Below are 15097 nucleotides of genomic sequence, written 5' to 3' on the forward strand. Positions count from 1 at the left end.
AACCAAGGCAGTGGAATTAGGGTCGTCGGCACAAGCACGCTAACAAGTACTCACGGTTTTCGGCGAACAGGACCATCCATATCCTACCTCAGCGCTCCTACCAGACTTGGACGCTTCATCCTCATTAGCAGAGGAGCAGTTATACCCAGTGGGAGGACGCAGCGCGGAATGGAACTTCCGGACAAGCCGGAAGCCGAGCGATCCGAAGGCTAGACCGCTAATCCACATAGCGGGCGCCATGTTGGAATTCCTCGTGTGAGGAACGTACACACCACTGCAGTGAGGCATATAACTAAATCACAGTGCCCCAAGCCCTGCCATGGAGGCAGTCGTGTATATCCAGGTAGGTACCAGCAATTTGAATGGTGGCTCGTTCAAAGCGAGTCCTGATGGAGGGAATGGAGTATCAGGCTAATGTAGCTAACTGATGAACCGGGCAGGTATATGTGTCTGTAACCCACTGGGAGGGAGTGCTCTGAATATAAAAATGTGTACACATGTATACTGCACCCAGAATGCTCTAAGATTAGATGCAAATTTTTTCAGATCTTGAAAGCAAGATTGAGGATTCTTTGCTTTCAAAATAAAAAGTTGACCAAAAAATGCAAAAATATTTCCCTAAACTACTAAAAAAATGTAGGTACTATTTCTTTGCAGAATCATTTAGTAAAATATGTTGATGCACGCTAGTATTTCCCAAAAATATTCATAATGGAAAATCAGTGTAACCAGTTTTAATAAGATTATGGAAAACATTAAAAATAAACAAACATTGGTAAAGCCAGCAGGTCTGAAATTGTTTGTTAGCCTTTTGGTTTTGTCAATGCAGGACTTGTTTTGGCATGACTTTTGTAAAACCTTATTGGTGTGGGAGCTGCCAGGTCCTTACCATTATAACAAACATTGGCAAAAGCAAAAATTGTTTTGGTCTCAAAAAGCACACATAGCGCAGTAGTTCCTGGCCCTGAACAAAACGACTGTGTGTCGATATGCTCCTTGTGAAAGAACAGAATGCTGCCACTCACAGAGAAGGTAGCCAATAGACAGAGAGAGAGAGACAATATTTTAATAAACACAAAAGGTCATGGTTGACCCCAGACCTAATTAGGGGCCCAATTATTAAATAAAGTGCACCCATGTCATAATTTAAGTACAGATTTGCAACTTTCGTGAATTCACAAACCTTTACAGAAGTAGGCCAAGAAATAGTACTCCTAGAAAATATTTGTGAACTGCATTTTAGCATGAGCAAATATGCAGGTGTAGATTTGCCCATGGAAGAAGTTTTATGTCTGCCATTGTCAGGAGTAAATATCCAACCTTTCTCAGTATGGGAAAAGAGTAGAGAAGAGTTGGTGAAAACCCTTAAAACATGCAAGTTAGAAGGTTTACGCAGACTCAAAAGGGTATTCAAATCCTGGAACTGGTGCTTACCATTACCTTCAGCCCAAGTATGTAGATCTGCGGAAAAGTGGTAACATAAGGTAATTGCTAGTATTCAAACCATACTATGGAAGGAGCCCTGGCATAATTAGAGTGGCTATTTCAGAGCTCTTGTATAAGGAGATTGAAGCCATAATTTGTCACCGCATTACATGGTACAAAAGGGACAAGCGGATTTTGTTACAGGACAAGTAGATTTAGGAAGCAACCTGCCACATGGACAAGTAGATATGTGTATTAATTTCCACATCCCTGTTGTTTGGAAATACACTCTCCCCGGATAACTACCTTAAAGCCCTCCCAAAGAGTAGAAGGGGACTAAACCGAGCCGACATTCAGCTCAAAATAATTGACATTAGCAGTGCGGATCTCCTCCTGGAAGACTGCATCCCGGAGAGCATGCAGAGGCAGCCTCCAAGCGAACATGCGGCACGTGGAGAGTGGGAGCTGTAGGCGTAGCTGCACGGGAGCATGGTCGGAAAGGGTGCATATGGTCTGCAGATGTAACCCAAGAGGCGGCATCACGAGTGGCAAGCCAAAGGTCCAGTCGGGACCAGCACCCCCACGAACCAGACATGCAAGTGCCTTCACGCTGATCTGGATTGGTGTGTCTCCACATGTCAAGCAAGGAGTGGTCGGAGATGATTGCATTGAGAAGGGTGGTGGACTGGGGGTGCTGCGCACGCAGACCTGAGCGGTCAAGTGTCTGGGAAGGACCAATATTGAAGTCGCCCCCCAAAGGAGAGGGCAAGGACCCTGGGAAGAAAAAAGTTGCCAAACATTAATAAAAAATTCAGTGGTGTCAATATTAGGACCATAAATTGCGGCAAGTATTAGGGGTTGTGTGAGGAGTGTCCCTTTTAAAATAACATTGTGGCCCTCGGAGTCAATAAAAGATTGAGTGGTGTGCCAGGGGAGCCCCCTGCGAAGCAGGATGGAGATGCCGCGAGAATAGTTAGAATAGAAGGACGAGTGGGTCTCATCCCAGTGTCGCAATTGCAACCTGGAGGAGGTAGCAGAGAGAAGGTGGGTTTCCTGGAGGAAACAGATGTCGACCTGGTGGCGTATGAGGTGTGTGCATAAGGCGTGCTTTACGGTGGTCATTTAGTCCTCTGATATTCCAGGTCCAGACTCTAGTGTCAGCCATTGGAGGTGAGACAGGGATATGAAACTATGCTTGCTAAGCATGCCATAGTGTTAAAAACAGCGAGTGCCAGGATATATGAGATGCAATTGAACGCCTTATGTGACCAATAACAAAGAACAAAACAAAGCAGTAAGAAAGACAGCCCTTTATGAGGAGGCAACATCTATGCCATAACCCCCCCAACCACCCACCCACACAAACCCCCCGAATTAGGTTGAGCTACCCATCCCGACACCCCAACTGGGAGGGGAACAGTCAAGGGCAAAGTAGGGAATCCTCGCAAGGATGCATGGCTCGGTCAGGGATACACCCCTGCCACTAGGACAGGGTGGCCAAGCTGCATATGATGGCAGACATCAGGAGCTAGAACAAGAGGAACTATAGAACATCCCGCACCAAGGGTGCATCATAACAATACAAATAAGAAATCAAGCGTCAATGGTGGCAACGGTGTTAAAGAAGAGCGAGGCAAAGCGAGTATGAAATGGTCCAGAGGTGATCTACCACAGGCAATCAGATACCCAATAACACATTAACATGTGAGTCACATATAGAGTAAACACAGGTGCGGCTACAGCATTGAGGGACCGGACAGTTAAGTCAGTTAGCAACAAAGCAAGCAACCTGAAAAGCAAAAACCTAGCCATGAGGACCGATATCAGTCATTGTGGCTCAAACCACCACCTTCGGCTAGCTGGGAACTGGGTTGGGTGGAGCGGTGTTGTGCATCTAGTTTCTTAGTGCAGGCCAGGGCATCTTTTGACTCGGTAAAGACGTGCATGTGGGAGCCTTGCTTGACTCACAGCTTGGCCGGGTAGGCCAGGGAATAGGATACTTCGTGCTTCTGGAGCAGCCGTTTGGCCGGGAGGAACTCGCGTCGGGAAGCCTGCATCACCAATGTGTAATCGGGATAAAAAGCAAGAGAGTTGCCTTGGTGACGAATTGCACCCTTCTCCTGGGCAGCACGGAGAACTGCGCCACGATCCCGAAAATTTAGCAGTTTGGCAATTACTGGACATGGGGCAAGCCAGGAGCAGGCCGGGGACCCTAAGAGCGGTGGACCCACTCGACAATGAAGACCGGGGGATAAGACGTCGCCAAATAGGTCACGCAGGAGCTGCTCAACAAAATCCTCCATTTTGGAAATGTTGGAGGATTCGGGCACACCTGTAATGCGCAGGTTGCTCCACCGAGAGAGTGCCTCCAAATCCTCATTCTTGTTCTTAATGAGTTCCTGCACTTTGTACATTTGGAGAAGCTTTTGGTGGTCACCAGTTGCAGCGTCCTCAACATCGGAAACCTTGGCCTCCACATGGGCCAGACGAGAGTCATGTGTGTCGACCCGGCCCTTAACAGTGTCTAGGCGAGCGGACAGTTGGTCAAGTTGGGTAGCGATGCCAGAAACTGTGGCCTTTACATTCAGCATGATGGCTTTTAGGTCGTCCTCTCTGGTTGGGCCAGCTTCAGTCTGTGTAGCAAGGTCGCTCGTATACGTGGGAGACCCATCTTGATGTGTCAGTCTGCTTTGGTCAAAGGCCAGCTTAGGCTGTTTGGGGTCTGCTTTCCCCCATACCCAGGCCATCACAGTCACCCAAACGCACCACCAGCACCCGAAGGAAGCAGGCGTGATGGGATTGCCTGAGGGGAGGAGGGGGCCAGCAGGAAACGCCGCGGCCGCAAGCAGTGCGGTGGACGATGCAGCTGACACGTGCCCCAAGACAGGAGGTGGAACAAGAAAGGAGCAGACTTGTGGTGCCGGCAAGCGAAAGTAGGGCTCATACAGGGGGCTAGCGCTGACCCCGCTGCTGGGAACAGTCAGAGTATGAACCAGATGGCGAGGCAGTTAGTGAGAACTGGCAGGGCCCCCAATGCGCAGCCGTCCCCAAAGAATGCGAGGGGTGCAGCAGAAGATAGGCCACAGAGGCAGCACAGCAGACAGGCGAGGCCACAAAAGTATTCTGGGGCTGGAGCAGCAGTTCAGGCAGCAGAGTCGGCGATCCCAGGGTGGGCGGGTGCACAGCTCCAAGCCGGAGAGGCAAGATGGCGGAGTCTCAGCGGAAGGCCGGCAAACGGAGGAGGGGTGGGCGACGGGGAGCCGCAGTGCCACTCCGCCCACGTCGCGGGGCCCAAATCTGCACAGAGGATTAAGAAGGGCTGAACAACAGGAGAAGTAGCCCGGGCACCGCGATACAGCCTGCACGCTCCAACCCCGGCACCAGCCGCCCCACCTGCAGAGCCCCCTTACCGGACAGACAGCTGGACTTCAGGGAACAGAGGCGGGCAGCCACAGATCCAGCGAAGTTGCCAAGGCAATCCCACAGTGTCCCGGTACAGCCTCCGGCCGGCCGCCCGGCAGCCACGCTCAGGCCAGAGGAGTTCGACAGAAAGCGGAGGGGTGGTGGTGGAGTCGGGCACCCGCTGAGGGATCTCTCGCCGCCCCGCGGAGCAGGGAGTTAGAGCGCTGAGGTAGGAGAGACAGCTCCGATGGAATCTGCAGGATGATATCAGATTTAAGGCTTGGCCTGCAGAGCCCACTTAGAGTGCGGCCATTTTGCAGCCAGCTAAGCCACGCCCCCAGCATAATTCATACTTCACTTGTCCTTCAGTGAAATATACAATAGGATATTTTGAGCGTGTTCTACTAAGTCAATCATCCAAACTCTATCATGTTATAATGCATTTTTCTGGATAACAACAATGTACACCCAAACACAAAACATAAAGCGTAGGAAAAGTGCCGCTTTCTAGTCCGGTACAAAAGGGGGGTGGTAATGGACCGCTTTCTAGTCCGGGCACATAAACGGGCCAATTTTGTGTCAGTCAATAACAGCTAGTAATGCCGGTATTCCTACCACCTGCACGAGACGACATACGTGTGTCTCACCAACAGGGAGGAACATTGCAGTATGAAATGAGGTACAAATGCGGAAAAAATATGCCAGTATCCCTACCACCTGCATGAGACGACAAACGTGTATCTCACCAACAGGGAGGAACACCGCAGTTTGTAAATGAGGCGAAAAATGCACCCCGAAATCAAGGATCCTTCGATTGCGTGACCAAGTCATGTTTAACCAACATATCGGGCCTCAAAGAGCATAATGGTGGCGTTACGACACCCTTACCGGACCCCCACAACAATAATCAAAGGAGCGGCTCACAAAACGTCCAAACTTCTTCCTGGTAACTCCTGGAATAAGTGGCAGCGCTGCAGGGATGCAGACGTGCTTAAGACTCCTTCCGCTCAACCGGACAGCAGCGTGCCCTCTGCAAGGAATCCCGGGAAGTGTAGTTAATTCCGCAATAGTGACGGAACGTCCTCGAGGACGCATGGAGAGCGTCAGGAAAGGAAAGCACTCAATTCACCTCAAGGTGAGACAGGGTTCACGTAAACTGGGAGGGGGGAATATGACAGAAGCCTGAGAAGTGAGGACACTGTGAAAGCACCTGTGCAACATCACCCAGTTGAAGACCGTATCATCATAGCCAACCCCCACAGGGGAAAGAACCAGACACACCATAGAAGGATCTGCAGAGAGCCTTCCCATTGCTTTGGGATTGCAACCGTGAGTGAGAGGCTTCACAACTGGTAAGTGCGGCTGCTTGGGCTGCATGCAGCAGACTTACCCAAACTCAGTTGCAGTGAGTGCCCGTGGATAGGTCGCGCTCAGGAACTGTAGACGCTTTATGCCTGTCGGTGCGGCCAAGACTAATTTTGGGCCCGTCAGCCCAGGGGAACTTGCTGCTATTTCTCGCTGTAGCGCTGGATCACAGTTGACTTTAAATTAGGGTAAAAGTGGACTCTTGAGACTCGGACTACTAATGGGGCATACCCTGGATGTTACAAATAGTTACGGGGAAACATCACTAGAGCGAAAAGGGAGCAGAATGGTAAGCTGCCAAAGAAAAACACTGGAGCCTCAACCTCAGGGGGACTGTGTAATGACTTGTGATTGTCGTATTTTTTCTTTATGTGGATAGCCGCAGAAATAAAATACTTTTCTTTTTCCCCCAAAATTAGTATTTGGCTGGACCATGATTTATTGCTGCTGCTGCATGCATGTTGAGTTGTGAGCCAGTGTTCACCAATCTGTATCCACCCCTCTCCCCAAAAGGAACCCTTGGACTGCTCGGCCCACGCTAACTCTGGGAGACAAGTCCAGAAGAAGTAAGTGCCTCAGCAGCTCAGAATCCAGAGTAGGTCAAGCCCCAAAACATCAGTTAAAGGCCTAATACCCCACTGTGGGACCCATTAGCCCATGCATGCCCTGTGTACCTCTGAAATGGGTTCTGATACTGTTCAAACACTCTTTTCAGTGGAAGCACACTTCTATCCAATAAAATGTTGTACTAAGGCAAACCGAGAAGTGGGAGAAGCCTCTGCCCCTCAGCGAAAGCTTGTTTTGTTAATCACATAAGGGCTAGTGAAGGTTGCGCTGTCAAGCCAGACCGAAAAACAGAGGGACAGGAAGTGAAGGCCTCACACAGACAACTAAAAGAGAGATGGGATATTAGGATGACCATGCCAATTGAGGGAGTGTAGTTATGTGTTTTTGTTGAGGTATAAAGCTTTTTCCATGGCAGTTTATATGTTTCCAACCCCCTGGGTGAGGAGAGAGGGAGTGTTGTTTGAGAAGGTGTTCCTTATTGCTCCACCCTGTAATGGCGAAATATGAGGTAGGTTCTTTGACCATACCATTGCCCGAGGGAAGGGGTACCGAGGGCCTCTATCCCCCAGCTGGCATATTTATTTCCCCGTATTAGTCCCCAGCCTTGCCTAAGAGGGGTATTGGTCTCCTCCTCTTTGTTCCTGGGTGACAGGTTTTTAGCTTCTCTCTGTTTTCAACCAAGGCAGGGGTATTCAGAGTCTAAACTCTGAGGTATATTTGTTCCCCACACTGTCTTGTTGAAGACTTGGGTTGTGGTCTTGGTACCTACCACTATGGCCAAGATTGGCTGTTTGTTTCCTCCACCATGTCCATCCACTGGGCTGATTTAAAGCCTTACCATGTATGATATATGTTCCTTTCTCCACTTGGCCACGGTGGGTGCTCCTTTTCTGCCACTCCAATCTTGGTTACCGGGAGGTAGTTCTTGAAGTTTGCCAATAGCCTTACCCTAGAGAAGTACATTTCCTTATTGGTCTCTAGCATTAGCGCCCCCCCCCCCCGATTTGTTTTGGATCTCAGCCTTGCCCAACGACGAAGTGGTCATGGATGCCTACTAGCCCAAAATGCCTTGGCATAGAATTTGTGTGCTATGGTGCCCTGCGCACCAACTTCCCATGCCTAAGGGTAGGGGCAACCGGAGCGATAATGCGTTTCCTTTTATGCCTGCTGCTGGGTATAGCAGGAATTTTCAAAAAAAGCACAATTTGCTGAAAAGGCATTGGGGGCTATATTCATCCTTTCCTCCTACCTTGCTAGTGGGCACCAGGGGCTATTCATTCAGGCCCTCACTCAATCTCTCATCTGGACAAGAAAAGTTTATTTTCAGTCCTCTGTCTTGCCCAAGGGCTGGGCTCATTGGTTTTTTACAATGAAAAAACACTTTGCCTGGCGGTAGAAGTGTTTAATGTCCCTACCTTGCCCAATGAATGATATTTCCAAGTGCCCAAAAGTGGGGGGCAATTCCTTGCCAACCCCCTCTGCCACAAAGAGCCGTTAAACTGTGCCACGGCTCCTTGACCTCAATTTTGAGAACAGCCAAGGTCAGCTACCTTGGTCCTCTATAACTCAGAAAATGATGCAAGCCACAAAGGGCCAGGGTAGTTGAAAGCTACCCTGAAGCACCATTTGCTATTTAGGAAGCTGGGAGCTGCACTAATCTTCCCTTACTTGCTGCATTTGGCAGGCCACAGTAGGGGGGATTAAAGAGCAAATTATAACCACACACACTTACACAAGCAGGGGATAACTAAGTACTGTCTTACTTAATGAAAGAAGATAGGGGTACGTGGCTGTCTTGCCTCTGCATTTAGGCAAGGTTCCGTAACCAAACACACCACCCGCCACCTAATATGAGAAATGTGGGAGAGATTTGAGGACTTGCAAATGAAATCTTTAAATTGGCGCAGAGGCCAGGGTGGCTGACTCCGGAACCCGGAGCTCACGGTTCGATCAACGGTGCCGGCCAGCAGATCAGCCCAGAACCATGTGACTCTGGGCAATAGCTCGCTTAATCCTCCTGACGGCCCCCAGCACCTTGGGACCCTCGGGCAATTGTTAGCGCTTTACAAATACTGGACATTTATATTTAAATGTTTGAGGAATTAACTTGGAATTTTAGGCCAGCACATACCATTACAATTACACCAGGAACGACTGCATGCAAGCTCCAAAGAATTTAGTGGTACAACCTAAAGAACATTATGGTTATATCAAATATTAAATTAGTCAGTCATCTGGTTACCATCACCAGCTGAAGCACAGTGTACACAAGATCACATTACGTGCAAAAAGAGTAAATTGCAGGTTGTAAAAGTAACTATCACCTAACAATTTTAGATTTTTTTTTTAATTCTTAGCTCCAAGCATAACATTGTTTAACGTTAACGTTTAATGTTGATTTTGTCACTGTATAAAGATATATTTAGTACTATACATAGAATAGTAAAAATATAACTACTAATCAGTGGAAAGTTTGACGGGTTGTCAAAGTTGACGTCTCAGTAGGTTAACTGACCAAGTATATCTCGCAGACAAAACTGACACTTGATATAGTGAAGGTACTAGAAAATATACCCCCTTTAAAGTACAAACCAGAAAAAAAATAAAGCTGTAAACACTCCATGGAATAGATAGATGGGTCGTAAAATAAGCATTTGGTGACTTCAAAATACACTATTAGGACAGGGGTGCCCACTATCTCCCCTACTCTTTGCTCTCTACATGGAGCCTTTTGCCCAGAGAGTGAGATGTAATGCGGATGCTACGGGAGTGCGGATGGGGGGTTATACCCACACGGTTAGTTTGTATGCAGATGATGTCATTTTTGCGCTAGAGGATCCGCAGAGGGCTTTGCCCGCGTGTATGGAAGAGCTCGGGGCTTTTGCGAGAACGGCCGGGTTCAAGATGAATATGGGGAAATCCACGGCATTGGATATCTCCCTGACGCCTGGGACGAGACGAGATTTGCAGAGGCGTTACCCACTAAGGTGGTCGCGGGACCATGTGCCTTACCTTGGTATCTTGCTGGCTCCCACACTGCCGGCGATGATAGCGGTCAATTATGAGACGTTAGGCAGGAAGGTGAAGGAGGAACTGGGGAGATGGAACAAGGGGACGATATCGTGGCTGGGCAGGATAGCGGCGCTGAAGATGACTGTGCTACCACAGATCTTATACCTCTTCCGGGCACTTCCGCTGCAACCCCCTAAGGGTTGGATAAGGATGATGCAGACGGCTCTATCCCAATTTGTCTGGCAAGGCCGCAAGCCCCGGATGAAGAGAACATTGACGACCCTAGCGCCGGAGGCAGGGGGGCTGGGAATCCCTGACCTTCACAAATATTTCCAGGCGTCTCAACTGAGGTACCTGGTGGAATGGAGCAGATGGGAGTCGGATAAGCACTGGCTCTTCCAAGATCAGGCGGTGGCGGGTCGACCGTTGCAGGAAATACCATTCCTCCGTAGACAGCACAGACCCCCGAACCTCTACGCCTCACAGGTCACTAGGGTTCCGTTACGGGTTTGGGATGCCACTTGCGAACGGTTCGAGCTTACCTCGTTCCCATCTCCGTTCACTCCTATTGTGGACAACCCAGACTTCACGCCAGGGACAGAACCGGGTGCCTTTGCGCACTGGCGGGAGAAAGGCTGCAGAGCGCTTTTCCATGTGTACGGAGAGGATGGGATCCTCCCCTTTGAGGGCCTTAAAGAGAGTTACCAGCTGGTGGAGGCGGACAGGATGCGATATTGGCAGGTCAGACATTGGGCGCTACATCCACAGGTGCGGGATGTAGCGGACAGGAACCTGCTCCCCTATGAGCGATGGTTGGCGACGCGTGCTTCAGATGCGAAACTCATATCGGATCTATATAAAATGCTACAGCCTCCGACCATACACATTTATAACCCTGGCCGGGAGAGGTGGAACAGGGAGCTGGGGAGGACGCTGAGTCATAAGGAATGGGAGCAGATCTCATACCGAGCGCGACACTCTGCATATCATGTGGGGCTCACGGAAACCTTCACCAAGGTTTCGACGTACTGGTACCGCACTCCCGAACGCTTGCACGAAATGAACAGGCTCTTAGACACTACATGTTGGCGCGCTTGTGGACACACTGGGACACTGACGCATATCTTATGGGAATGCCCCCTGCTACTGGATTATTGGAAGGAGGTGCTCGATGAAATTGATAAATGTTTTGACATAGAGTTACCTCGTTTCCCAGCATACACCCTACTGGGCCTGCCTAATGCCTTGATGTATCCGTTGAAATCCCGGAGAGGGAGACACATAGCCATCGCCTTGGGCTCCGCTGTGCAGAACATTCTAATACACTGGCGCACTCCCACTGTTCCCTCGATCACGGGTTGGTTGCATAGGCTGTGGCATGTACTGGGCATGGAGAAACTTTCGCTTACATTGGCGGGGGAGATGGACCAATTCACGGAGCTGTGGCAGCCATTCCATACTTTATTGGCCACTGAATTCAGGGAGCTTACGTGCCCCAGATACCTGAGACTCCTTAGACTTACACCACCGATCACCTAAAAGGCCTGTGGGGAATGGATGAGTGGGGCACGCACGTTGGGAACATGATGGGAAAGGGCTTATGTGTTTCCGAGAACTTCCTTGCGCAGCACCGGACTGAGAGTTGGGGGGAGGGAAGGGGATGGGAATAGGGGGTTGTTGGGGTAGTTTGTTACATTAACTGTGAAATACAGTGGGATTGTTCTTTGCTTCCTGGTCGACGCACGACTACAATGCTCGAGGGTGCCACCCATAGAGGCTCTTGCTTAGTTCAGACTGTAGAACCTTGAGGGTGGCGGTGAACTCTAGAGACTACATCAGCATTGATTTCTCATACTAGGTGCTATCTGTTATTGCCTGGTCCTTTTCTTGTTTTACATTGCTGTACTGCTGTATTTCCTTAATAAAAAATACTTAAACCCAAAATACACTATTACAATTATTTTGATCCAATAAATAACAGAGATTGTTCTCAATTTCATAACCATAAAATAAACACAATCAGCAGTAACACAGCAGAACATAAAAGATGCATGTAGTATAAAGAATATGTATCCCAAGTAATGATTGTGAAAATCCACACAGAACATAAAATACTCATTCTGCAGAAGTAACCAATCATAAATGTTTCCAGTCAAGAACACTACATATGAATGCAAGTGGCACATTGTAATACATGTGACAAACGAAGAGCAGCAGTATGCAGAGTGGTGAGAATAATCTCAGTAAATAAATTGAATCATCCTGCATACTTTCGGTGTATGTTTAACTCCAGCAATTAAGATAAAAAATTAACAAGGCACCCTGAGTAACTATTTTAGTCCAACTCCAACACTGTGTGCAGGTACTACAATTTAAGTGGAAATTAACCCTAGTGCAAAGAAAAGGGGATTCTTAACAAATTGTTAGTGTATGTAATTAAAGTTTTAGGCAAAAGAATAAAGGACTGGCTGATTGAGTAAGGAAATCATATTGTGACATTAAGGTCACTTACTAATTGACGGGAATTTGCATCTAAAATACACAGGTACCGCCTTCTTATACTATGCAACTAAGGGACCTGAGACCCAAATAGAAGTGTTGGTGAGAAGACTTCGTATTTCTCCAAGTCAAACCACTTCTGTTGCTTTCCCCTACATTGTTTGGCAGCTATTCATTGTACCTTCATCTCAGAACTAATCTTCGTAGATGCAAGAGCAGCTTTAATTGAGGGTTTGAATGTTGCTGCTCATAAAATTACCCCCTATTTGCTAGGGGGGAGCGAGTGATTATGTGTGTAAAAAACACTGGAAAGGTAATGAACATTTTAATATAGTAATATAGGTACAATCCTCTGTTAAAGCGGGCCTCCAGAGCAGCCTAAATCATTATCCACCTACATAAATCATTTAGGTAAAATCAACAAATAAAAGGAAATTAATTGTTCAAAGTTCTGGAGAAAACAGAAGACATGGGTCCACTTCAATCCACCAGTAATAGTTGAATAGTTAATACAGAAACAGTCAACAGGCCTGCGATAATCAAGAGCTCTGACAGTTTTTAAGTTCCGCTACATATCCTCTAATTTCGGAAGGGCAGATAGTCCAAATCCTTTTCATCAAGATCAAGGCTACCACCACAAGCCATGTTTTAAGTGGAGATAAAAAAAATGACATGGTCCCGTAGGTCTGTAGCAAGAAATAGCATGAGTAGATCTGCCAACAATAGAGGCCGCACATTATGACATGGGTGGGCAAAGCCACAGCACGTTTGACGTTCCTGAAATGGGAGCAGAATCCATGGCCCTGGCAACGCAGTAACAGGCACCAACACTGGTAAGCCATTAGTGGCAGATTAAAAAAGACTAGCTGTAAAATGCCAACAATGTATGTTAAACTTCCTTGGAAGAAATGGCCTTTTACATAAACACCAAAAGCGAAACAGGCACCAATGTGACCGTCTATTAGTTCACCAACAAACCATGGTCCCAGAGCGGTGTACAGGCTTAGCAGCAATGTGGGATAAAAGGTGGTATTAGTTTTACTTAGCACATGAAGTGAGAAGGAAGTCAGAGTTGAAAATCCAGGCGAGTTTTTCAGTGCTGGCTTTCGCAGGTACCTGAACGCTGTGATCAAGGCGACCTGACTCAGGACTGTAATCAGAAACAACACTTGTGCCAGGACATGGTGGTCAGTAAGCAAAATTATAGATGGAAGTAAACCAAAACGGAGTGTGATGTCATCGGTCAGAGTGAAAATATGGCCCACATTATTAATTCTTCCAGCTGTATCTTGAACTTTTGCTTCAATATTATGCAATCCTCCAGTGTATTTTTGTGGGGTCCATTTTAAAGCATACAAAGGACCAGACACATGAACAGCTTCGCCCAAAAAAATTCCATCAATTTTAATCTGAACAGATGTGATGGGAGATTTGGAGAAGGCTAGAACACGAATATGTGTGGACTGCGCGATTCTGTGAAGAGGCTCACGGGCAAAATTACTGTACAGGGCGGATTTAGGATTAGTTATGAGAGCCACAGGCCACTCATTAAATTTCAAATCCACAAAGTTAAAGAGATCATGGTCAATGGCAAGGATACGATAGCGCCTGTTAATCATCCAGTCTCCAAGTTCAAGTTCCAGGGTGCCTGTGGAATGACGACTGTACATTACTGGCATCAATCCTCCTAGGGTGTGTAGATGGCCACAAAGATAAGCCATAGCTGAAGCCATCACTGAACGTATTCCAGGAGATGGAGAGATTATGACTGAAGTTGGGTAGTGGCCAAACCATATAGAAAGGTTACTGCGATTACTTTGCAAGGCTAGTGAGGAAAGTGTTTCCATTTGTCTTGTGTTGAGAATGCCAAAGAAATTGTAGGGTCTCTTCGGGCCTGGGGTAAGGGTAGCATCCACACAGATGAAAGAGTAGTTTCCAAACGGGGTGCTGTGAATGTAGTGGAATGAGCCTTCTCTTCGCAGGGCAGAATACTTCCTGTAGTAGTTTTGAATACTGTGCAAGTCTGGAATATTGAAGGCATCGTGGTTCCCGCGGACATCAATCCACTTGGTACTCTCCAAGACCTTGGATCTCTGCAGGATGTCCCAGTAAGTCTGCCACTCGGTCTCGAATTGACTAGAGCCCAGTTTGTCTTTTGTCTTCGCATCTGTCAAGTCTCCCGTGACCAGCACTAAGGAAGGTTGGATGATACCAATGTTTTCTAAACAGAAATGTTCAAAGTCCACCGTTCGCTGGGAGTCGCGAAACTGGCTTATGTGGAGATCTGACACTTGCATGAACCAAAAAACATGGTTGTGGTCAGCCCCGGGGACGAAATCTACTCCCTTGGGAGTCGACTCGTGCAACTGCGTGGATAACCGGGAAGTGGTGTGTAATCCCAAGAGCAGGACAGCCAACAGCAGAGCACCAACCAATACACCCACCATGAGCTTCAGCATAGCGACAGTTTATTTACAGCCAAGAGCTAACATGTACTGCCGGCTTAAACACCAGGAAGAATGGTCACAGGGCCATGAAGTAGGATGAGCAAGTGAACAGAGCGGCCATGTTTTAGTGGTAAACTCTTCCAATTAAACGGATCAAAGATGAGCCGGGAAGTAATAATTAATACATTGTTTTGTGTATTTGAAGTTCCCACATACATTTCGCATTATTATTCTTATAATAAGATACAGCTACGTACATAGTCGTTGATATAAAATGGACAATAAGATTAAACGACTTATGCATCACCAATTTATTGCTATACATTTATTTTAACATTAACTCACCTTTTAACGCGTCTTCACGGCAAAATGACTCCTCG

At 47.6% G+C, this 15097-nt stretch overlaps 1 protein-coding gene across 1 annotated transcript; it reads right to left on the reverse strand.

Moving 5' to 3' along the window:
- Positions 1 to 12579: 12579 nt before the first annotated feature.
- TMEM62 (transmembrane protein 62) lies at positions 12580 to 14765 on the reverse strand. The gene has a single exon (XM_078667209.1). The coding sequence runs from the start codon at positions 14727 to 14729 to the stop codon at positions 12810 to 12812; it is 1920 nt and encodes a 639-aa protein (XP_078523335.1). The 5' UTR covers positions 14730 to 14765; the 3' UTR covers positions 12580 to 12809.
- Between the last annotated feature and the right edge of the window lie 332 nt (positions 14766 to 15097).

This window comes from Lissotriton helveticus, chromosome 11 (assembly GCF_964261635.1).
Source record: "Lissotriton helveticus chromosome 11, aLisHel1.1, whole genome shotgun sequence".
Taxonomy (NCBI): domain Eukaryota; kingdom Metazoa; phylum Chordata; class Amphibia; order Caudata; family Salamandridae; genus Lissotriton; species Lissotriton helveticus.

What these genes read in the sequence shown, in the direction of transcription:
- TMEM62 (XM_078667209.1), bottom strand. Translation starts at nt 14,729, where the DNA reads ATGCTGAAGCTCATGGTGGGTGTATTGGTTGGTGCTCTGCTGTTGGCT.